This window comes from Canis lupus, chromosome 7 (assembly GCF_011100685.1).
Source record: "Canis lupus familiaris isolate Mischka breed German Shepherd chromosome 7, alternate assembly UU_Cfam_GSD_1.0, whole genome shotgun sequence".
Taxonomy (NCBI): domain Eukaryota; kingdom Metazoa; phylum Chordata; class Mammalia; order Carnivora; family Canidae; genus Canis; species Canis lupus.
This window is the reverse complement of record NC_049228.1, coordinates 55,041,906-55,067,327: the sequence shown is the minus strand read 5'-3', so window position 1 is coordinate 55,067,327 and position 25,422 is coordinate 55,041,906. Positions and strand designations below refer to the sequence as shown.

Sequence of the window (25,422 nt, the reverse complement as noted above, 5' to 3'; positions counted from 1 at the left end):
TTTCTTTCCTCTTCTTTTTTCCTTTCTTTCTATCTTTCCTCTTCTTTCCTTCCTGTATTTTATTTATTTAGCAAATACTTGTTGAAACCTATTGTGTCCTGGCACAGATATAACTGTTATACTTCTTCCTTTTGTTTTCTCTGCTCTTTTTTTTTTTTTTTTTTTTTTTTTTTTTTTTTATTGCTTTGTCAACTTTTCCTGCCATCAGTGTTGGGAATGCTTTATTGCCACAAAACAAAATCTCTTTTTCAGTGTATTAGACAAGTGAAGGGTAGAACTCAGGTTTTTTTTTTTTTTTGTACTATATGTATTAAGACAGGACTAGATAACTAATAACTTCTTACTGTTTCTGCCCTATTATCTGATTTTACGATCAGAAAAGCTCTTTCTGCTTTCCTTTTCGAATATGCCAAATGAAGAGGGTTGATCTCATCTTTCCCTTCACTGAATGACAGGAAACCTTGAAAACAGCACCCTGCTTACATTCCTATAGCTTCTATCACCGTAGTGATGGGATAGAGGTCTATTTACTACCCACCATCTTGGCATCCACCTAGCCAAACAAACACAGTCTATTATTATATCGGGGTGTACAAACACCAGGAGAGAGGGATAGACCATGTTGAAAGATGGATGGACATAGGGAGAAAAGAGATGGTCTTTCTGAAACACCTAAATAGCCGTGGAACTCAAAGTCACCGAGGTGGGAGAGGCTACCATCAAAGCCATGTTGATGTTTCCCCCACCTTGCATTCCCTCACACTGTATACATGCTCTTACTGGAACCCTGGGTAATCTAACTATTATTGATTCAATCTTTCTGTAGGAAGAAGAACTGAAGCAGGGAGTAAGTTATGTTCCCTACTGCAGGTCTTAACTAACTGTGGAGGGGCCTGCCATCCTGCTGTTTTTCTCATTGCTTTTGCCTCTAATGTATGTTCATGCTTCAGTTTGGAAAGAGAAAAAAATCATACTAATTTGCTTCTTTTTCAATGTAGTGCTTGAATGGACACATATAAAATTTAGCATTTTTTATAACTATTACTACTGTCAGCATCAAAACGAGAGCTATTACATCTTTTAGAAGAGGGAAAAAATTGTCATTTGTTGGAAAGTTTGTAGATCTCCAGTGATCTAAGTTTCAAACCAGTCTCATGTTTTTCTGAGTTGTTGATCAGACCCTTTTCCTAATAGAGAGACACCCACCACAGCCACTAAAGTTACACTAGGAAAAACCCACAGCACTCCAGCTAACCTCTACATCCTCTCATGCTGTGACCATTTAGTTCAGTTTCCATTTTACTGGAAAGGCATGGGACCTCTTTGTATAAAAGTTTGCCAATTGCATCTCTTTTCATTGCATAATTATTGAGCTCTGTCCCCCTGCCTCCCCATCACCAAAATGTGTTCAATCTAAGACAAACACTGTACTCAGCAACTGCTCACTTCCCGTTGTTTAGTTCTTGCAAGCAGAATCGCTACCATTGGTTCATAATAATCTCGAAATAGGTAACTTTCTGCCTTTCTATCATCACCAAGAACCTTTCTGCTCTGGGAGTTCACAAGGCCCTTACGCACATCTTCTCTGGCGGCAGGAACATTGTGACTCTCTTACTCTAGTCTAAACTGGAACCCTACAGCTGACCCTGTGGTCAGGTTCAGAGCCAGCAGGGGGAGTAGCATACTCAAAAAATAACAATAACAAAATAGAAGCAAAATAACAGCAGCTTTCATTTCAAGTGCATGTACCAAGCTGTGTATGACAATATATCCCACTTGCTAGTATTACCAGGAAGTTTCACATTATTTCCATGGATCGATTAGCGCCACAGCCTGTCCGATTTGAACGTACCTTTTATTCTTCTGTATTCTCTTTCCTATTATTCATTGTGTGTGTTTGTGTGTAACAAAGAATGTTTGCAAAATGCTGGACACATTTTTACCCTTCATTCCCATGGTCTGTAAAAAAGGAAAGTGTAAAACTAATCTGTAATGTCAGACAATAAAGACAATGTATTACACTATTTTGTATTTTGTGAAAAAAATTACTTTACTAAAGTCAAATTTGAATGAGAGACAGTCCCCCGGGTGAAGGACGCACATGTATAGCCTGTATAATTGCCCATAAAGGCACACACGGGGTATTGCTATTGTACTTCCAACATACTTAGATCATGGTAGAGAAAAATGCCTTGCTGTGCTGCTTCTCTTTGCAAACAGCCTCTTTTCTTTCCTGTCTCTGACTTAGCATGTGCACAGATAAAGGAAAAAAGGCTCAACTATAACCTTCTTCCACCTAGTAGAGAGAGAGGGCAATCATCCTAGAGTCAGCCAGCCTTGCTTGAGCCATTTCCTTCATGGACCCCTTTCCTGCCTCTTCCCAGGCCACCTGTTCTGGAAAAGCTCAGTGGACCAGGAGGTTCACAAAGCATGGCAGCACCCATAGAGCATTACTGCCTCCTTTCCTTCCAGCTCCTTCCACGGAGCCCTCCATGGCTCTGCATCTCTGCACGGCAGCCCTCAGTTGGGTAGTGCTGCAGAGATTCTAAAGGGCCCCTTACTGGCAACACCCAGATAGATGTATACTCAAGTCTCTTCTCGAAAAGGACCCAAGGTAGCTTACAACTAGAGATGTCAACAGTGACTTTATAAAATAAATCTAGAAATATCAGAAACTGAAAAACAGAAAATGCAAATATGCTAATCATAAGGGACAAGGGTGTTCCTCTTAGCTTTTTGGCAAGGAGGCAAAAAGAAAAGAAAAAAGAAAGAAAAGAAAAAAAAGAAAGAAAAAAAGAAAAGAAAAGAAAAGAAACATATAATTGGTGGTTTTATCAGAACAAAAATGCCAGTTCTCAGGGGATCAAAATTTCTGTTGGCATAAAATATAAAAAGGAAGTCTTCACTCAGAGCTTTAGAGAAGGAGCGCTAAATAATAAAACAGACAAATGCAGCAGCAAATGTCAAGTGGCTGATTATAATACTGACCTTCAGTCAAAATTAAAGACAGAACCCTATATGTCCCAATCCTGAACAGGCAGTTCTACAAGGAAATGAACATATGCCGTCCAAATATATAAACTTCCTTTGGTATAACATGATCTAAGGAGAGAATTTAGAGGTTTTAGTCTGGCGTCTGCTTCTAAATTCTGTTTTTATTTATGAGCCTTACCCCTTTGGGGACATTCTCTTTGTAAAATCAAATTTAAGACACTGTGCACAACAAATTGTGCTTGATTTAATAACCTCTACTTGCTTTATCATAAGTCTGTGTGGTTCAATGTATTTTATTATACTGGTATATATAATTCCTACTTATACTGTTTCTTGTTAGAAGTAATGCATGAATTTATTCCCCTTGAGGAGAGAACATGAATTTTAAAAAAAAATAGTGCCTGTAATATAATATGATGATTATGGTATCATAAGCAATAAATTTTTTTTTTTACAAAACTTGCATCCAAATTATCCTACCCTCTTTCTTCTTTGTGTATTTTTAAGATTTATTGAAGGAACCATAAAAAGAACACTCATAAAAAGTTTAATAATGAAGGCAGCTGGGGGATAGTTGCAATGACAGTATGTTTCAGAGTTTCTGGTAGACTTCCAGTTCCAAATATCACGTCCCAATCTAAAACCAGATATCCTGACTTTGAGTTCAGAACGTAAGGTCTCAATAAAATTTCTTGTAGAGAGATCAGTGGTGTTAGACCTGATTATAGGGGTTCCCACTCTTTGCTCACACCTGTAAGATCTTAAGTAAGTCCATTAACTTCCTGGTAATTTATTTCAAACATACTGATAATACATGGCTCACAGGACTGTTGCGTAGATTTTCAAAGGTAATGGATGTGAAAGCACTTTTTGAAATACTATGTGCATGTCAGATATTAGTATAAAATTATGTATATATGTATATATGTATACACATCTGAGAATACGTAAACTTTTCTGACTTGATCCATATTTTACACACACACACACACACACACACACACATTCATTTCTCCTCCTTCTCGTTAACTAAGCGTCTCAGAGAAGGAACGTGAAGCATTTCAGATTGCACCTTCTGGCCCCATTCTCTTCTCTCTTTACAACTGGAGCCCAGCTAACTCGGGAAGTCCTGGTTGTTTAGGCTCCTATTTTTCCCAAACACATTGTTTGGAATATGAGCAGTTCACCTTCCTGTATTTCCCTTGCTCATTTTCCCAGGTGGGGACCCTGTGGAGTGGTGACACAATCAAAAGTGGGATGGGATGGTGGGGTGGAATTCACATCATAAATAATCAACTGTGATATTAGGACGACATCTACCATTCAAAACATACCCTCTCAGCCTCTCCTGCTCTCTCTCACAACCTTTTTTTAAAATTAGGGATTCAGGGATCCCTGCGTGGCTCAGTGGGTGAGAGTCTTGCCAGGGTCCTGGGATCAAGTCCTGTACCAGGCTCCCCGCAGGGAGCCTGCTTCTCCCTCTGCTTATGTCTCTGCCTCTCTCTCTGTGTCCCTCGTGAGTAAATAAATTTAAAAAAAATTTAAATAGGGATTCATCAGTAAATTCTAGGAAAGTAACAATTATTTCTCGACTTAAAAATTATTTCTCTAACCTTAGCAGATGACCATCTAGTTCAAATCTAGCCCCTTTCATGATGTCAGAGATGCCCAAACCTGGCACCGCCACCTCACTAGCCTCAGTCCCCTCCATTCCCTGCCATGTTCCTGGTGCATTCACCATCCTGGCCTCTTCACCGCATCTGCGATACCCCTCACTCTTCCCTTCCCTTGCTCATGACACTCTGAGGCCTGGAATGTTCTTCTCTCCTTGCGATACATCCTCTCTTCTGCCCAGAAATCTCCACTATTAAGACCGAAGTCAAGTGCTGCCTCCTGCCTGACCTGTCAGAATTAGTCACCTCATCTGTATCCCCACAGCACTATGGACAGACAGCAACCCCATGATGATAGTCAGTGAATGTGTATTGGAAGAAAGGATGAAAAGAGGGTTGCATGTGGCTAAACACTGCTTTACTGCACCTTCTGAGGCTGCTAAGAAAAACCAGGCAGACTGGGCTGTGTTCCCAGGCAAACCTGAGAGGCAGACTTTTCGGGGGGGGGGGGGGGGCGGGGTGCACTCCCATCTCCTGGTCATCTGCTCAGCCACATCTCCAGCAGCAATTACACGTTTGGTCCTTTCCCTGAAGCCTCCCTCCTTTCTGGTGCTGAGTAGAAACCAAAATACTTCCTGGAAAAAATCAGAAAATGTATGGATCTTGTCAGACTTCTTAAAAATTGATACAACAGCAGGTTGAGTGGACTCAGAGGATGGAGTGCAGAAATGAATTTTTCATTTATTCACTAGGAAGTGAGCTATTTTAAATTTGCCAAGTATGATGTATGTTTTCCTTTTTCCATAAATCAACTCTCCTCTCAGGAATTTTAGATCTATATATTGATCTGCATGGACCATTGTCCCTTAAGTCTTCTCTCCATTAATCATCAAGTAATTTCCAGGAAAGGATGTTCCCAGAGATTACTCCCTCTAGCTCCTTGAAAGTTGTTAGCAGAGAGCCATACTTCATAGACAGGCCAAGAGGCCACCATTCTACAGCGGTCACTACCTGACCTGAAAATGACATTCAGTGATATCTCCACTGATCTGCCCCAATGCCAAGAGGCAATTGCCCTTTCCTAGTGACCCTACAGAAAGTACAGAAAGGAAGGCCAGAGATGGCATTCCCAGGAGCAGGTCCCTGGAAGGTACCATGCATCAAACTGGACAAGGTCTGGACAAAGAGACATGTTCACCCAGGGAGCCAGGGTCTTCCCACCACCCCCGGGTCTGAACATGCCTTGGGAGGGGAGTTGCAGGGAAGATGCCACTGAATCTTGTCTCCAGCACAGAATCTCCACTTAAGTTCTTCACATAACCAGACTGCTTGAAATTGCACCAATTAGAGATTCATTTAGGAGATGTTGACTATCAGTCATTCGCACATTGGTGTAATTTAGATTCAGTCCACTGTTTTTCCCTTAACACATAACTATAGTCAATTATTTTTCTCTTAACACAGAACCACTAATGGGGGTTTTGAAGAAAGGAAGCAGGCAGAAAGAAGTAGGGAAAGTTGACTTTGGAGACCAAGCATTATTGAGCAGAGAGAGGACTGGAAATGTCTCAAACACAGTTAGCAGGAGAGATCAGGGCATGAGGAGAAGGGAAGAGTGTTGCCAGAGGTAGGAGATGACAGACGGGAAGCTTAGAAGGGCCAGGTTAGTGCCCAAAGGGGAGGGGGCAGCCCCCTGAGCACTCTGTACTAGACACCTGGATGGAACAGGTGCAATGGAGCAGCTATGTGATGCAGCCCCAGAATAACCATTAAGATACTGAAACACAGACCTGCAGCCCCACATCTGAAATCACTGGTTCCTGATATGTCCCAGGGCTTCGAATCTCTCAGGTTTTAGAAAGGCAGTACAGCACAGATACCATATATGGTACAGCCTCACATCAGTTATGAAATCACCTCTGCTGCTTTTTGGATTTCAAGTTTGCAGATAAGGGATTTGCACCTGTACTTCTGTACTGACCACGGGCTCTTGCTCCACTGGGGCACTTACACTGTGCCCCGAGACCCAGCAATGGAAAGGTATTTTCCTGCCCAGCCGGAAGCCCTATGCAACTACTCCAGCACCACTGGCGGGTGGGTCCAGGCCCTGCGCCTTCTCAGCCTTCAGGCTGCTAAACCCTTCTCCCGGAGTGAAGCCTGTGGTAGGTGGTCACAGTGCTTCAACCTCAGAAGTGGCTGTGGTGCTGTGGGAAAGCCCTGGGCTTGTAGACATGAGGCTAAAGATCCAGTTTATCTCTGCTATTCTGTAGCTCAGAGGCCTTGGGAAACTCACTTACACCTCTGAGCCTGTTTGCTAAGCTGGAAAATGGGAATATAAGACCTGATACTGTTGCTAGGAGGATTAAGTGAAATAGTTGGGGTTAAACTGCCTTAGAGACTGCAAATTGCTATTCAAATATAAGTGACTATCATTCTTAGCACCAATAACAAGAACGAAACCAAACAGTCTATGTAGAAGTGCTTTGTCCACTGTAAATTACATAGAAAAGTGGAGTTGTAGGATTATCATGAACTCCCTACCCTAGAAGAGGGTCTGGGTGCCCAGAGTTGAGGGGGTAACCTAGCTATGTAGCCAAGAGGAGCCTCCTTCTTTCAACCCCTCTGTCCATTTCCCATCCCAATCCCTCCTCCCTGCTGTGAAACTGGTCCTGGGTAAAGAGGACAGGTAAGAAAGGGCAAGGAGCCCTGCTGATGGCCCTGCCTGGAGAATGTGCACAGGATGGGTTGTCAGGGGGAGGCAGCCCTCAGGGCTGCAGAACTCCTTTGAGGCACCCCCCAGCATCCCAGGCTCTCCCGCTCCAACTCCAGAGCAATCCTTTTCACCTCTCTGAGCATTTGGACTCACAACTGCACATTTAGATGCCTCTTCAGTAGGTCATGGAGAGAAATCAAATCAGTGGGGGTTCCCATGAAAATCCTACTACATGGCAAAGCATGATGCAAAGGTGAAGTCATTTCTTACTGGCAAGGGGAGCAGGGGGATACCATGGTAGCTCAGAAAGCAGAGGTTTCGTGGTTAACGAGACCAAGCTGCCAAAGTCTGCTGGGGGGAACCAGACCCGTCCTTGAGCAGGCTGGGCCAACGGGCTGCAAAGCATCATGCAAGCAGGCACACTTCTCTTCCCTGGGCCCGGACAGACCGTTCAAGGTATTGTTAAGAGTGAAAGAGTGGCATCCCCAGCCCACATGAGTTCTTTGCTCTGCTCTGTTCTGTTTTGCTTCATTTTTAATCTAGATTTTTCTCAATTTATAAGATTTGACTTTTTATGTGTGATGCTGAGCCCCAGAAAGCTAACAGCATGGCATTTTACAGGAGTTATGTTGTGTGTTTTAACTGCAAGCAGCTGACCCCACACCACAGTCCAAATCGAATATTCCAGAGCACTTCTCCCATGGTGCACGTCCCTGGGTCTGAATGGGTTGATGCTAAATCTCTCTGGGCCTTGCTATGAAAGAGTCCTCTCTTTCCCTGGCCAGACCCAACAAACTGGAATGGAGTTTACATGAACACCCAATCTTTGAGTATGCACTGGAGGGTGGCCTTGCATTTTTTTACTCCGACTGACTTCCTTTGTAAACTAATCATTATAACCCAGAAACTGTTTCCAAGAAACCTCATCCTAGAGACAGAGCTGTGAAATTCAAGGTGTGAATGGTTTCATGCCGAGGACTATATGTAGTAAATAGCTTTTAGTTGCTTTCTACTTTTTTTCTTTACTCACTTTTAAATCCCACTGTTCTTACTGCTAAAATGACTGCTTTGTCACAACGAGAAGGACATTTCCTGCAGGAAACAGTAGCCAAAAATTAGAAACCAAGAGTTCTTTTTTTGTCTTCCGTATTTGAATCCCTGACTCAGAGCAATTAGACAAAATGAACTTTTACAAAAAAAAATGGGGATAAAGCCATTTATACCTCATTTGATTCTTCATTTGAGACTCAGTATGCACGCTCTTACATGACATGACCCTGCCTATAAATTAGCCTCTAAAGATCATGCCAAGGCAGGTCGAAACTTTAGGAATTATATAAGCCACATCCATCCCCCAAAGTCTCCTAATTTATATTCTTTTTTTTTTCCTAATTTATATTTCAAACTTTGTTCTAAAGTGTCTTTTTATTCTATGCAGAACTTCCTTCAGGAGGAAACAGACACACCTTGTAATCATCACAGCTTAACAGTAGCCTCATGACAGGGGCACACATCTCATGTATGACAGAACAGGGCTCTACTAATATTCTTAACTTTCAACATGTAACCAGAAGTCCAGATTATAGACAATAAAGTTCTGAATTACCTCCTGCAACTCAGGATTAGGATGACCGGCTCAATCACCTAGAATGTCCTCCAGCTGAGGGGGTGGAGGGTGAGGGGGGGTGTTGGGGGGAGATCTCACTGTTACTGTTGTTGGCTTCGGACTGGGGCTTTGGGAAAACAAATTAACGGGTCACATTGTCTCTCCAGACCCAGGGGGCAGGCTCTCCTCGCTCGTCCCCCAGCCACACCATCAGCAGGCCCATCCCCATGCCTGTGCGGTCTGCCTCGGCCTGCTCCAGCCCGGCCCACACGCCCCAGGACTCCCTCACCGGGGTAGGGGGAGACGTTCAGGAGGCCTTTGCACAAAGTAAGTGGGGGGGGGGGGGGCGCTCTTTGTTGTTCTGCTCTTCCACAGGGCCGATAGGACACCACGGTGTGTAGGTTGGCTCGAGCTGCCGGAGCCACAGTGTGGACATGCCAGCACAGTCCTCGTGGCAGCCTGGCCCAAGAGCTGTTCTAGAAGCTCCCGAGGCTGATCTCTTTCTCACATGACCTTCTCATCTTCTTGAGTTTCTGTTGCCCAGCTCCATTTTTGTAGGAGTCTTTGCTCATTAAGGGAAGGGAAACCCTTTCACCGATAGCCCAGGCCACTTTATAAATGTAATAATCCACTTTCAAATTCTGAAAGATCTTATTTCCTACCTTCTTCCCTTTATGTTAAAGCCAACTCAGGGTTGAGGTTAAACAGCCCCAACTGAGGTGGGATGCAGCCCTGTGGTGATCAAGCAGGGCGTTTCACAGCCGCCCTAAGAGTTGAAGCATCGCCTCTGTAACAGGGGCCAGGAGGTCCAGCCTCCATGGTTAATGCCAGAGGGTGATAAATAGAACAGAATTCTCCCACCTGCTGCCTCTTCCATTCACGCGCCAAGGATGGGGGTAGGGTCCTCAAGGCAAGTGATCTTATTCATTTGGAAATATTTTAATCCTTTTTAAACTTTTTCTTGCCATGACTTTTTAAATTTACAGAAAGTTCGACCAAAAAAAAAATATATATATATATATATCTGCCTGCAGACCGTCACCCCGCCAATCTCATTCCCAAACGGCCTTTAGCCATTTTTTAATTTATATATAATCTTTTCTCAATTTTTTATTTATATATAATTGCATATGTTTATGTGTGTTTTTATAAACACCTACTCTTCTTTTTCACACAAACAAGACCAAATGCTTTGCATTTTGATATGCAATTTGCATTTTCTGTAAGTTAACAATATATCATGAACATCCTTCTAGGTCCTCACGTATAGCTGTAAGGAAAAGGGAGATATATTTGATGACGAGTTTTAAGGCAAAAATAAATAAATAAATGAAGTCAAAAAACAAAAAATAGACTGGGGAAAACACTTCCAGCATATGCGGCAAACAAGTTTCACAATTTCAGCTACACATAAAGCATATAGAGATCGTTAAGAAAAAGACATTCCTAAAACAGAAATAGGTGAAGTTTAGGGACAGAAGAAGCATTATAAATTGCCAACAAAGATATAAAAAGAAGCCCAGTCTTACAAATTGCTGTAGAAATACAAATATCACCTCTTGCCTCACAGACTTAAAAAATGTTTAACATTAATAAAGACTGTGAGGAAAGAGACACTGTTATGCATTCTGTATGGAGCATAAAATATTTCATTTTAAAGGAAGAGAATGATGTACTCTCCACTATGAGGGAAAAGGAAATATCTATAATAGGTCTTTTTCCTCTGAAAAAGAAAATAGGTTATACAAAATAACCTTTTAAAAAAGTTTTCAAAGAAAAAAAAAGTCCTTTCTCTAAATCTCATCTTGAAATTTACAGTATTTTTAATCAAATAGAATTTTAAATTATAATTGTTTTATCTGACTCCTTTGATTTTTTAAATGTACATGTATTTATTATTTTACTTGCTGAGTTTTACTTTCTGTGAAATTACTGTATGAACTGTGGTGGCCTATCAACAGCCCCTAGCTCATAAAGAGCTCGTGCTACTTAAGTTCATCTGTAAGTCAGGTGTTTGGAATCTTGAGCCCTTTTTCCCAAAGATGTTATGGGGCCAAGCCTTCTGTTCCATTTCTACCTCACACCCAAGCCAGCCCGCAGATACCCATGTAACGCCTCATGTGCCTGAAACATCATCGTAAGCTTCGTCTACCATGAAGGAGTGTAGTCTAAGTTACAATTCAGAGTACCAGGCATACATCTTCTGCCCAGGTCTTGAGCAGTTTCAAGAATCCCCACCCCTGTTCCATGCTCTGGGGCATTTGATGCCTAGGGTTCCTACTCCCCAGAGATACCTCAAATAGTAGGGGAACTCTGGAAGCTCTGATGAGACAGAGGCCATGAGGATGGAGATCAAACTCCCATGTGCTCAGCCACCAGGTCATGGCTGAAACTGTAGCAGCAGCTGGCAAGGTGCAGTTCTCTGGGCAAAACCAGACCTTACATCTGTGTCAGTTTTTCTAAGAAAGGTACCCAGAGATATTAGTTTGCCTGGGACCCTCCTGGTTTGTGCCAGGTCACCCAGCCTTGTTATCATGCCACCCCCTTTCACTTGCAAACTTGTCCCAATTTGTATAATAAATGAACACCTCCTTCATCAGTGGCCATGTCTTCTTACATCAGAGGCCACTGTCCTAAGTACACGGTATTTTTTCAGAAAGTGAACCAAAGCACTTCTGAAAAGGAGAAGTCTTGGAAGTTTTCTTTCTTCAGGATATCAATATAAGTGGTAAATTGCATAAAAATTTGGGGAAAAAATAAGAAAAGCTGTGATTTTTTCAAATGATCATTTCTTCTTCACTCAAGGTTCAAGAAGAAATTTAAGAAATGACTTACTAGTAGCAGCAGATTCTATCACTAACACCATGTCCTCTCTCGTGAAAGAGCTGAATTCTGGTGAGTTCCTGGTCCCCTCTCATTTGTCTGCTCATTTCAGAGGGACCCATAACTGCTAGGGGCCTCTTTTAGAGATCTCCTCATTGTCAAATAGAAAAAGATATTTTAGGGCACCTGGGTGGCTCAGCCAGTTAAGCATCTGACCTCAGCTCAGGTCATGATCTCGGGGTCCTGGGATCAAGTCCCAAAGGGGCTCCTTGCTCAGCAGGGAGCCTGCTTCTCCCTCTGCCACTCCCCCTGCTTGTGTGCTCTCTATCAAATAAATAAATAAAATATTTTTTAAAAAAGAAAGAAAAAGATATTTTAAAGATGAAGATTTTTTTTTGGTATATTCAGATTTTTTAGTGCTGTTTATATTTTGCTGATGAGAAGAATATTAATACATGAGCCAATGTAGAAAGTTTGAAAAATGCAAGGAGGAAATAAAAACACTAAAATTGACCTGTGATTCTGGTTTTATAATATCTAGTCTTTGTAACTTGTAATACTGTGATCCAAAGTGACATGATACTAAAGTTATTTTATAAGGTCAAATGTTTTATTTATTCATTTAAACTCTGTTCATTTGAAATGCATTGCTATTTGAATGAGGCTAAATTGCAATTTACCTTTGCAATATGTCCAAAGAAAGATCTGCCCAGAAAATAAAGAGCATGACATTGAGAGAGACTCTTTATTCTGATAATACTACACAGAGTCTTTAAAATTTTAACAGCATGAATCTGCAAATAATTATCTTACTGGTACATCTCATCTGTTCCTTCAGCCTACCTTGCAAGATATTTGTCTGACAGGACTCTGGTTACAAAGTTTGAGATTATAACAATGTATAATCTCAAATATACAATAAATATTAAAATAAATAAAGCCAATATTAGAAATAAATAGAATAGAAATAAATAAATAAAACCAATATTAGAAAAAAATCCTGGATTTAGGTTTCTTAAAGCCTCTATAATAAGAATTAAAGTAATGGGATCCCTGGGTGGCGCAGCGGTTTAGCGCCTGCCTTTGGCCCAGGGCGTGATCCGGAAGACCCGGGATCGAATCCCATGTTGGGCTCCCGGTGCATGGAGCCTGCTTCTCCCTCTGCCTGTGTCTCTGCCTCTCTCTCTCTCTCTCTCTCTCTCTCTCTCTGTGACTATCATAATAAATAAAAAAAATAAAAAAAAGATTACCAAACAGGATAAAAATGGCAGTATTAATACATCACGATTAGTGGCATGCCCAAGTACATGATAACTAAAATGTTACTCTTATTGTGGAAGCTTCAAGTACTATTCATTTATATTCACAATACTTTGAGATATTAAGTGAATGTAATATTTTAGGCTTGTATTTCCTAAATTAAAGTAATATTAAAAAGTAAGGGCAGTCCTAGTGAAGGCTTTTGTAGAGAGGGTTGAAACAAAAGTGTTAAGAAATTAAGTCAGTCAAGACACAAAAATTCCTCATGATATGATTGAGATTAAAAAAAAAGACAATACTGTATACCCAATGATCTTCTAGAAATTCATGTCAGTATCAAATGTCATTTTGGGAAAAAAAATAATAATAAATTCACCTGACTTATGTCCAATAGCTAGTTAATATTTTATACAGCACAGGTTGACTTATGTTAAGCCCAGCGCTTTATTTGCCAGTCATAAAAAAAAAAATCTGAGTAGTTCTTCATTTCTTCAATCATACTTAATAGAGGTGGGAAGTGAAACAGAGAGCAACGTGGATTCTGAATTTGCGCGGACTCAGTTTGAGGATCTGGTCCCATCGCCAACCTCTGAAAAGGCTTTTCTAGCGCAAATCCACGCCCGGAAACCTGGGTACCTCCACAGTGGTGCTACCCCCAGCACCATGCGCAGCGATGGGTAAGTATCTTCTGTGCAAGGACATTTCTCAGTAACAGAACACTCCATAGGAAATACAGGAAAATAAAAACATGGTTGCTTCATTTTTTATTTTGGAAAGGGGTCATATAGTTTCCTTGTTTGCCAGAAGAGGTAGGAGGGTGCTACACAGTGAAAGGTGACGTCCCCCCCTATATCTGCTATATCCAGAATAGCAGTAACCAAAACCAACCAGTGCCTGTTGAGAGCCTGGCTCGCCCAAGGCACGGTGCTAGCTGTGTACAAAATAGTATTAAAAAATCACTCTCTGCTTTCCCAGGACTCAAAGACCCGTTCAGAGAGAAGTCATTCCATCTTCTAAATGTGCTATATTTGCCCTTAGAGGACCAGGTGATGTTAGAGAGGCCTCTATTCAGAATGGGTATAAACAACATTATATAAGCAGCTGGAATTGAAATAAGTAAATGTCTAAAACCTCATTATAAAGAAACCCAATCTGGTTGACTCGTTGCATTTGTATAAATCTGACCTTTGAGAGTCATTTTGCAAGAGATTTCATCCAATTAGGCTTCTGTAGCTTGACAGCAGCAGAATCAGTGACATCCCCTCCAGACTTCCTGTGTCCCTGGATCAGCTCACACCCCATGTCGACAGGCCTAGGAAACCAAAGCTGAGAAACAAAGCAAAAGGAACCAGGCTGGACTTGCCTGAGCCCAGCAGGGGAGCCTTCAAGAGAGCAGGGGCTCAGGCAGCTGTTAGAAACATGGCCAGAGAGGCTCACCAGAGGGTTGCAGAGGGGTTCACTGAGCATTAAAAACTAGGAAGGTGATGGTGCTTAATGTAAAAAAAAAAATGCTGCAGACTAGTCTACAAAAATAAACTGGCCATTTTCAGGACCCAAAGAAGAAACTAACCAGAGGCCTTTCTGGTGTTTTGGATCTCCATCCAAGTAGTGAGTAGACTAGTAATAATGGGGAACTATAAATAGATGTGGTTGGAAAGCGAGTAGTGAAAAGGCAGGCTGAGAGATCAAAACAAAACAGTCCTAACATAATTTTAAATAGCAGTAGGCTGCTGCTTTTAACTTTAGTTTGCTTTCTTGTCCTTTCCTCTATAATTTAGAATTATTTGATTTGTTAGTTATTCAAAATGGTGAATTGTCATCAGTTTAGTCTGGAAAATACCTGTTTGACTTTTTATAATGAGGCATTAACATGTGGTTACCTAAAATGTTCTCGTTCTAATCCAAAAATCCAAGAGTGTATCTAAATCTACCCCCACTCCACTGTCCCTGGTATGCTGATGGCAGTACCAGCCACCAGCACAGGCTGGGGAATTGGGGAGGGAAAGTTCACAACCGCCTCACAGACCTATTTAGGCTGGCCCCAAACCTCTAAAAATAATGAGAACATGTCGTACAGATATAAATAAACATGAACAATGGCATTAAGTTCCAACCCAGAAATTTCTACTTGACCACTCTCTTCACTTTAGGAGATATTTTAATATCTGTACTATCTAAACATATACTGAGTTTTACCCTGAGAATATTTTAGTCATATGACTTAGGTAGTAAATTTATGTTTAGTCTCAGGAAGGGTTTTTATAAACTGGGATGGATAGATGCAAATAGAGTCACACATTAGTGAAGGAGATCATTCTTAGCCATTTGTGTAATGATAGAATTGAACAACTTAAGGGGATTTCTTAGATTCACAGCTAGTATAAATTTTTAAGATCAAGAGCTATGGGTTCAAGTATTACTTGCCTGACACTGATGAGCTGATATTCTAAGATTTATTCTACTGTAAAAATAAAGTGCATGGGAAAAATAAAAATAAAAAAAAATAAAGTGCATGGGTGCATGTGCCTACATATGTGCAAAACACAAAGGGGGTTAAATTATGAACAAATGTCCTTAATCGTTATTTCAGTAGAGGGCTCACTTTCCTTATAGAAAGTGTTCTTGGATTCTATTAAAAAAAAAAAAAAAAAACATATTGGGAAAACTATATCCTTTCAAAAGATAAGGCTGCCTCTTTTAAGCCTGACAAACACTTTAAAGGCAACTCATTCCCATAAGCCAGAGGAAAATACAGATGACCAATGGTCATCAGCCTGCCATAGAAAGATTGCATGAGAATACCTTGATTATATCTCCAAACCTCCAAAATTGTTTTGTTTTTTTTTTTTAATTTTCTGTTAGGTAACAGAAGATGTTGAGTTGAAGTGAATTGAAGCAAAGAAGCAAATTAGAGGACTCAGTAAATGGGTCCTCAAAACTATAGCTAACACGTGAATTCCACTTCTACTTTCAAGATTTGCTCCCAAACACCATTTGTGGTCTATTCCCAGGGTCACAGAAGATGGGGACCCCTATGTGCGGCCAGAGGATGAGAACTATGAAAATGACTCGGTCCGGCAGCTGGAGAACGAGCTCAAGATGGAAGAGTACCTGAAACAGAAGCTGCAGGATGAAGCCTACCAGGTATGGGCACCTGGCCTGGCCCCTGGCCCCCAGCCCCCTTGTAGCTGGGTCTTTTACATTACCCAGAAAATCCATACCTTCTCCTTTCTTCCACCCATCCTCTCCAGAATATTCTGATTACATTCCTTACTCCACACATTCTAGACAGTAAAAATTGTAAATACTTCTTAGAGCTATACCGCTCACCATGAATTCTTAGAAATTTCTGATCTGGAAAGTGAAAAAGATCTTGTCATTTTAGTGGAAACACAGTGACTAGCAATCCATACTGCTCTAAGATCATTGGGAAAGATGCTTTTTCTCATAGATAAAAAAAAATAAAAAATAAAAAATAAAAAGATACAGAGAACAGGGCCCAAGGAAACTGAATAGTAAGTTTAAATATATCTCCTCCCTTGAATCATTTGTCCTCAGCCTCCCTCATGGCCCACCTCATGTCAAAATAAATAAGTAGGAGGGGATCAAATCTCACCAAGAAATGTGGCAAGAACTGGAGGCTCTGTGTTCAACAGGGTATGGATGGACAGATTTTCATTATATTGGAGTATATTACTAATCCATCCATGAATTCACTGAACTTCACGCTCACAACTGGGACTAAGTGTAATTAGTAAGTCATCCTAAAAGAGATACATTTTCCCCATGAAGATTGTTCTGCAGTGATTGTCTTGCTCGTATGTTTCTCTTCCCTGTAATTCACAGGTGTTTTCTTGAGGTCCTGGGAGTTCAGGGATGTTTGCTTGGTTGAGACCTACTGCCCCCCAGACCCCATGGGATATTTCTTCATGCCAGGCTTTCTGTCCAATGGCCAGATAAGCTTCTTCCACACTCGTAGATGAGCGGCAGCCCTTTCTTAGTGAAGGAAAGAGAAGCAGAGAGAATACATTACCTCTGCTTCTCATGTTTGTGGATTGTTTTGAAATATTTTCCGAAGAAGAATGTAGTAGGAAAGAAACTGAAGCCTACCAACTCCACCCTGACAATATAAAACAAAAGTTTTGTTGGAATGTTCCATTAGCCTTTTCAGTTTAACAACCATATTTCAGAAGCAACTAAAATGTAGGCCTAGTCCATACCTCCCCCACCCCACCCCTGCCAAAAAAAAAGAAAGAAAGAAAAAAATCAGTGACTATGTATGTAAGGCCATGCTTCAACACCAAAGTTGCCGGAAGTAGACCCATGGAGAATACTCTTATTTTGCCATTTCTGTGGCCCAGCAACGGAAAGAAATTAGCCTGGATGAAGCTGTGAGGGTATCTCTGGGAACTCCGAGGATGGCATTCCTACACATATTTCATTTGGCTCTGCTGTGTAGAGAGAGAGGGATGTGGTTAAATAATCAATGTTCTGGTTCATGCTGTTAGTGGCGCCTCTTAGGCCTCCCTCTTTGAGTCCATATCAGTTTCTGGATTTTGGTGACAACAGTGACTGAAATTCTAGATTTTTTTTTTTTTAAAGAGAGACAGCCATTATGCGTAAAATATTAGATTTTTGTTTATTTCAATGAATTGGGAATTTAACCTTATATGAGTAATGAATGAGGGGAAATTCTATCAATAGCTTAAGATGTACTTGGAGCTTTTGCCAGCTCTGGTCAATCTTAAGCTCTTTCCCTCCTTTCCTTTCCATGCCCAGTGACTTCAAGGGAAAGGCAAAGAAAAGGTGTAGGAGACCATAGTAGGCCTGTGTGTCCCCACTCAAGACATATGCCCTAGAGAACATTGAAGTGGCTTTTCGTGACTACTCTGTGAGCATATGGTTGCTTGATGGATCAGAATGCTGTTTTCATTCAGTGGACTCTCTCTCTGTGTGTGTGTCTTTCTGCATGGCTTCCATCCAAATAATTCACCAGCTTGACTGCATCACAGACTTGACATGTCACCTTTCTTGTTTGTGTCCTTTGTCACCCACAGGTCAGCTTGCAAGGTTGAATACAATATCCTTTTATCACTCTCCTTTCAAGTAAGTACCATCTTATTTAGGAGGAAACGTGGCCACTGTACACTGAATTCTGATAACCAGTAACCTAAATTCACAATCACTCTCTCTTAGGTGTTTCTATGTTCTATGTGATAAAATATCCTCCTTCCCTGCTGATATCAAAGAATCATCCGGCCTATGGAAGCATTTCATTATAATCCAGTGGAGATTTGGGAGACCACCTTGGGAATTGACTTTTTACTCTATTAATTAGGAAAATTGGCACAGAAACTTCTATAACACCAGAGATGCCCCCCAGAAATCCTCTGGGGCGATGATGCCTCATCACCAGTCCCTAAGAGCGCCTGAGTTGGCAGCTTCTCTGTCGCTTGAGAAGGAAAAGTCCAGGCGTGCTCAGCACATCCAGAGATGGGCCAGCCTCAGAGTCGTGCTGTATTCAGGACCCAGAGATCAAAAGTGAAGGCCAAACCTCATATTATTAAAGAAAACAAAAGAATCAAAACAGAGAGGAAAACTTCTGCAGCCTTATATTTTTGTGGAATTCAACAAGATACAGCTTAATTTATTTAAAGTATCATTTATGTGGCATGTGATTCCCCCTCCCGGGGACCTACCTACATACATGGAGAAGCCTCAGTAATGTGTTTAATGTAGAGAGACTAGCACCTGACTGGCAGGACCTCTTGAGTGGAGGGGTCTGAAGCTTAGACCCTGGACTCTGACAGGCCTGATTTCAAACAGGGGTTCCACCAAACCGTGGCAGCGTAAATAACCCTGACAAATTATTAAATCTCTATAAACCTCTGTTGCCTCCACACAACGTGTTTCACAGCGGAGTTGTCCTCACTGGGAGGTAGTTTATAAGGAGCTTAACATGGTGGCAGACACACCATACTTTAATATGAGCACACACATACGTGCCTAGGCACTATGCTTTACAAGTGATTCAATCTGGGGGAGCTGCTATAGTTATTATGTAAGTGTATGGGACCCTTCCTGGGACTCACAACTAGCTTGCTCTGTATTTTTTTTTTAAGATTTTATTTACTTATTCATGAGAGACACAGAGAGAGAGAGGCAGAGACACAGGCAGAGGGAGAAGCAGGCTCCATGCAGGGAGCCCGATGCGGGACTCGATCCCGGGTTCCCAGGATCACACCCTGGGCCAAAGGCAGCGCTAAACTGCTGAGCCACCCAAGCTGCCCTTGCTCTGTATTTTTATAAACTCAGCTATGTGCAGTGACTTTATACACCTTTTGCTACACTGTCTCATAAGTCTAGATGGTTTCTCTGGCTCCAGCTAATGGCCATTTAGCTGCCCCACATTACAGTTCAGAGTAAATACCCCTCTCACCGTCTCTGGCTGTAGGGACCCAAGGACTTGTATCTACTTTGGTGATACAGTCTTTCCCAACCACAACCACACTTATAGTACAGCTGGTAGGAAAGTCAACTCTGGCTGTTAAATTGAAAAAAGTATATATATATATACACACACACATATATATACATATATACATATATATATATATATAAAATGACAAATCAACTTGCACAGAATATATCCTAGCTCATGCATTACTGACCTCCGTCCTCAGGTTAGTATGAAGCAGGTAGATATCATGGCATAACTGCTTTAGGAAATATACTTTATGAGCAATGAGGCCTTTTTGGTGTGAAAAGAAGGACCTAACTGACTATATTCTAGTCTCTGTCCCTTGGATTTGAGAATGCCACACCACGTGCATTCATTATGACCACGGTGAAAAAAATTCCCAGGAGCTGTTTCTGAAAACATCGACTCCTGTTACAACAAATCTAGTCCGAAAGAAGCAAGCCTCCCCTTTAAGAGCATTTTTTTTCTCTTAGTGCCAGCAATGGGATCATTTCTATTCTGCATATTATTTAAACATCAGTCACTAGTTCTTAGAAAAAAATATTTTTTTCTAAACAAACTAACGAAATGTCCTTGACATAAACTCACATAAGAAGTGGCAGTTGGTTCTTCTACCTAAAAGCCAAAGATTTCAGTACTCTAAAAGTTCTTAGGCCACTGTTTTAATCTTTTGTTGTCAGTTTGGCAGTGGAAAACTGAAACCATTGTGGCCTCTGCCATTTACTACATCACATACCTATCGAGCTGACATTCCACAGGACTCTAAACAAGAATTAGGGGAGGATCCTAATTCTCAAAATCTAAACAAGAGCCTATCACTGGATCAGCCACTCAGGCAAAATGTATTTAAAACCTTATGGGTCAATCTAGAAGCCAGTGGCTTCTCATCTGAAATCTTGGAACAGTTTGTGCTACTGAGATCGATTTGTTTGGGCTTTCTGATCCTGTGGCAGGACCAGAAATTGCCCCAGAGCTCTGATCTCTTATCCAAGGGTCCAGAAGCCAACTTCAACCCTGCAAGTCAATTAGGTGTCCACCAGAGCAGAGCCCTACATGAGTAAGGGGCAGATGGTGGGACCCCAGAAAAATAGAAGACCCTTCCTCTGCTCAAAAAGAACTATTTAAAGATAAGTATGCACTCAGCAGTTCAGGAGCCAATAGAGGAAAACCTTGCCTTTCAACTAGCCTCTTTGGAAGAAATATAGTGTATGTAATATTTAACACTAAATTCAAGAATCCACCAAAACTCCATTTTGGCAGACTCAAATCTTGGATTTGTTTCTTTTCCATCCCTCTCTCCACATGGGACACCACTCTCCTTGGCCAGCCACATCCTAACTTCAGAAACTGGAGGCTTGGACAATCGAAAGTGAATTTTTTTTTCTAATTACATTGGCATCTCAGTGGGAGGTTAGTGGTCTCATCTGCTTGTCAGTTGAGGACAGCACAAATATTTCTGTTTTGTATGCTTTAAGCCTTCAGATGCCTCAAGTACCCGTTAAGCAAGAGATTCAACACAGAGGATTCCCATCCTCCCTTTCCGAAGGAGCAATAGCACATGGTGTCCCAGGACACCTGTTCTCAATGGTCGGAGGAAGGGAGGAGAGAGAGTGTGAATATGTGCGTGTTGGGGGGACGGGGATGATCCTTATTCTCAAAATCCTATTCTCAAAACCCTAATTTAGAGAATAGTTTTCATCTTTAAAACAAAATGACACGTTCCTTATTCCCAGGCAAGCTATAGTCAGACAGATGATGAAGGGAACACGAAAGCTGGTGATGAAGGAGAGCCCCGCACCCACCCACACAGAGAAGAAGACACCGCCTGGCAGCAGCTTCAGCGCAGAGAGGAGCCGCCACACGCAGCAGCTCCTGACACACCCCTACCCCTAGAGACGCTCTGCCGACTATAGTGCAGCTAACTTTTCATTCTAAGATTTGTAGTTCATAGGTGTGTGTTTTGAGAAGGAAAAAAAAAAAAAGACTTCTGACTTCTGTTCAAAGCTAACTTACATCTTCTGTAACATGGCTCATCCCTGATTAGAAACAAAAACCAACTACAGTCACAAAAAAAGAAGAAAGAAAGAAAAGAGAAAGAAAGAAAGAAAGAAAGAAAGAAAGAAAGAAAGAAAGAAAGAAAGAAAGAAAGAAAGAAAGAAAGAAAGAAAGAAAGAAAGAAAGAAAGAAGAGAGAGAGAAAGAAGAGAGAGAGAAAGAAAAGAAAGAAAACCCACAGGCTGAAAACCCACGCTGCTGTTACTCATGATGGCAGTATTAACAAGCATTTTAAACCTTTGCACATGATATGGAACCTGTTCAGTTTACAATGACAATATTAATACTGTTTATAGCTAGAAGTTTGATTTCTGAATTCTTTGAGATTTTAGCGAAACAGTTTATTATACACTGTACATTTTTTTCCACAGCAATTGGAAAAAAACAACCACTTGCAGAGCCCTACATGAGTTCACTAACCCCGAAGGACTTGGTACCTGAGTGTACAGACTCAGGGCCTAGCGGCCAAGAAGGGTCCTTGGCCTGAACTGTCTGCATTTGTCTTTAAGTCTCTATGAGCAGTGACTTGAACCAATCACACCAGGATAATCCAGTCTTTGGGGCTTCTTTCCAGCTTGGGGTTGTTTTCTTTCAAGATACTCTAACAAATCAGCCATAGAATTTAGTGTAAATATTTTTTCCAAATAGATATCATATTCAAAACAAAAGGCAACATTCAAATTATATAGAATCTAGTTTTTAAAGTCAGCACAGATCTTCTTAAAAACTGTGAACTATGTTTTGAAATACTTGTTGCTAAAGCTGTTTATAAACCACAGGTGCCATAAGATCCCCAAACGGACTCAAGTTATCTCTGCTCTTCCATGGGCTCGTTCCTCTCGTTTTAGCTTTAGGGAGCATGTCTAACCACACCGCTCATCCACAAGTTCCCCTATCAGGTTGTCTGGAGGCCTTCAGCTTTAAATGTACAGGCTTAAAGTGCGCTTGCAAACGCTCACTCTCCTTTTATTTCTGAATGTTTATTGCCTTAGCTGGCTACCTGGTGTTCTGCATGCAGCCTTCTGTGGTCATGTGAGAGGAAACAGGCTCTTCTAAGTGGAGTTGGGATTTTGCACTCAGTGAAAAGCTGATGTTGCAAAAGCACTGTCGAAGAAGGAAGAATGAAAGTCTCTGTTGATGGTCCTTTATAATGGCCCTTGTCAGGAAGCGTTAAAGACTTCCCTTAGGGATTCTGGGGAAATGAAAACATAATCTACTTGTTTCAGGATTTGATGAAATAAAAATCCTGCAACATATTGAATATGTTTTACTTAAATGGCAGCTTCTCTGGAATTCCTGTCTCCTTTAAAAGAAAGTAGAGAACGTCTAGAACAGTGGCTCTCAAAATGTGTGCCCTGGACCGGCAGCATCAGCATCACTTGGGAATTTGTTTAGAAATGCAAATTCTTAAACCCCATCCCAGGCCTGCCGAGTCCCAGCCACCTGTGCTTTAATAAGCCCTCCAGGTGATTCCTGGTGCCTGCTGAAGGTTGAGAGCCATTGCTTTAGAATAAAGTTGCATAATAAAATCTCTAAAAAGACCATATTCAGAATAAGCAAGAAAGGTTCTGAGTCAACCTCATGCTTCAGCAATTCGATTTTGCTTCCAGGGCTGGCAAAGAACTTCTTCCAGCCATGTGTTTGGTAGTTGGTGTGTGCCCAACTGAGAAGACATCCTGACACCTTCCAGATCCCTCTCTGGAAGGTTCTAAGTTGTTCATGTCTCTGCATTTGGTCAGAAACCAATGTCCTTGGCTGCCCTTTGGAACAAAATCACTTGCCTTGGGGATAGTAAAGCCCTCCGCTGGATAGAAAGAAGCCCATTCTCTCCGTTGATGTGCTTCATCATACTTCCCCAGAGAAGCAGCCTGACAGATGTCCCTGAGGACAGGCTGACACCAAAGTGGCACAACTGCACAGTTCTCAAATTTCTTTGCACAGATGGATTTTACTAGGAGTTTTGTTGATTTTATCTTAATGTTCATCTCCTTTCCACTGCCCATCCTCTGTGAAACCATACCTCTCTAGATGAAGTGGGTGGCCCCTCGTGCCTCATACTCAGTACTTAAAACTACTACATCTCAGCTACCTACATTGCTGTCAGCTCTAACTCATAGCCAGGTAGTTCTTGAACTCAGAACTCTGATCCTGCAAGTGGTGTTCAGCCACCGACTGCACTGAGCTGACATCTGTTGTCACTTTGTGTTTCTACATCAAAACGCTTGTCTAAGGTTTGAGTAGTTTTGCTGATAACCTTCCCCCTTGTTGTAGCTGTCATTGCCAACTCCATGGCATGGTGGTCAATAGCATCGTACAAAGCCATTGCAAGGACTCTAGAAACTGCCGCCAGTGACCAGTTCCTGACTAACCAGCCACCTTTTCTTTCTCTTAGCTCCACGTCAGCACTGAGACCAGACTCAAGCACCCCTGTCCTGTAACCGAGACAAAATGGCGTGTATTGTTTTGGGGTTTTGTGGTTTGGGGTGTGTTTCTTTCATTGGCTCTCCAAATTTACTTCTGGGGCCTGTTCTAAGTGCAACCCAGTGGGTTTCACCTATCCTGTCCATGAGATACAATTCTATCTTGCGGGGGTGGTTTCTTTCTTGTTCCACAATGAATTGCACATCCAGGTTCATCAGAGATGATGGCCTATTAATGAGCACTGGTCTAACATAACCAACTTCCCCCACAGCGCCATGTAGATGGAGGGAGGAAGGGTGGGAGGGAGGGAAGAGGGCAAAATCTACTGTATGAGATTCAGGAATCAGTTGTGGTTGGTCAGGACGCAAGTCAGGGTAAGTTAGGTTGGTCAGAGGGAGATGTGCTGGAGATTGTGAAAAATGGATTCTTGAGTGATCTCTATAAGGCAGGGAAGGTTCATTTGTAAGTAGTAATGTGAACTGAATTGCATAAGAGTGTGGCCTTTGTTGTGATATACTATGTATTTTCTTATATGCATGAGCCAAACTGTTGCATCATAATTTAGCACTGATGTCTGCTTTTATTTTTATCATCTTTGTCCACCCTTATTAGTTCTTGGCTGTTAACTGTAGATAGACCTTGTAAATACGGCAACCTTTGGTTGCTGCAATCACCTTGGTTTGAATCCACGCAAGGAGCCACAAACAAGAACTCCACTGTGTCCTCAGAAGAAAGGGCATTTTTACTTTTGAACCAAAAAGAGAAAAAAAAATCAGAAATGTTACATCTTGAGGCTAATTAACTGTAAGACATTTCTAATTATGACTACTGTCATTTGACACCATTTGAAATAACCAATTCAGAGACACTAAAGATTTCACAATCTTCATTGGTATTGTAACAAAACTACTATTGTATGGGTTTTTTTTGTATTGCTGTTAAGTATTGTTTTGTGTGTGTGTGTGTGTGTGTGTGTGTTGGAACCTCCTGGGGACATGTTATATTTTGAAGTGATTAAACTATTTAATTGTGTGTCTATATTTTGGAATGGAATTATTTCTTCATTAAAAAATGTTTTTAAAAACACTACATCTGTGTATTTTATTCCTTTGTTGTAACGGATCTTTCTTAAAGCAACACGGAGTCAGTCTGTTCAAAGGAGAAAGACAAGGCAGCACATCCAGTAGGAAGCAGGACACATCATTTGAATCTTAAGCAACTACAGCAAAATATCTCACCTTTCGCTACCTTTGGAGACACACCTTTTTTTTCTATGGAAAACCTTGTTGTAATCAAAAGGGGATGAGTTTGAGAATACAAAGAGTTCACATATTTAGTGCTCGCTTTATATCTGACACTGTTCTAAGCACTTTATATAACTTGACTCAATCCTTCGAATCACAGCATCTACCCAAGTACTTGGCAATTATGAGCTTCCACAACTATGTGTCGAATGA

General features: G+C 41.4%; 1 protein-coding gene across 30 annotated transcripts in view; it reads left to right on the top strand.

Moving 5' to 3' along the window:
• The window catches only part of DTNA (dystrobrevin alpha), a 351,511-nt gene extending 326,457 nt beyond the window's left edge, over positions 1-25,054 (top strand). For 14 of the 30 annotated variants that reach the window (XM_038543520.1, XM_038543523.1, XM_038543521.1 and 11 more), the window contains 6 exons: positions 827-847; positions 9,094-9,253; positions 11,732-11,821; positions 13,518-13,686; positions 16,021-16,153; positions 23,937-25,054. In XM_038543520.1, the coding sequence (XP_038399448.1) occupies positions 827-847; positions 9,094-9,253; positions 11,732-11,821; positions 13,518-13,686; positions 16,021-16,153; positions 23,937-24,077 (714 nt within the window). In that variant the 3' untranslated portion in view covers positions 24,078-25,054. Of the gene's footprint in view, positions 1-826; positions 3,447-9,093; positions 9,254-11,731; positions 11,822-13,517; positions 13,687-16,020; positions 16,154-18,066; positions 18,116-18,205; positions 21,526-23,936 lie in introns of those variants that run through there. The other 16 variants (XM_038543534.1, XM_038543535.1, XM_038543540.1 and 13 more) reach the window with 8 other exon arrangements.
• The last annotated feature ends 368 nt before the right edge of the window (positions 25,055-25,422 follow it).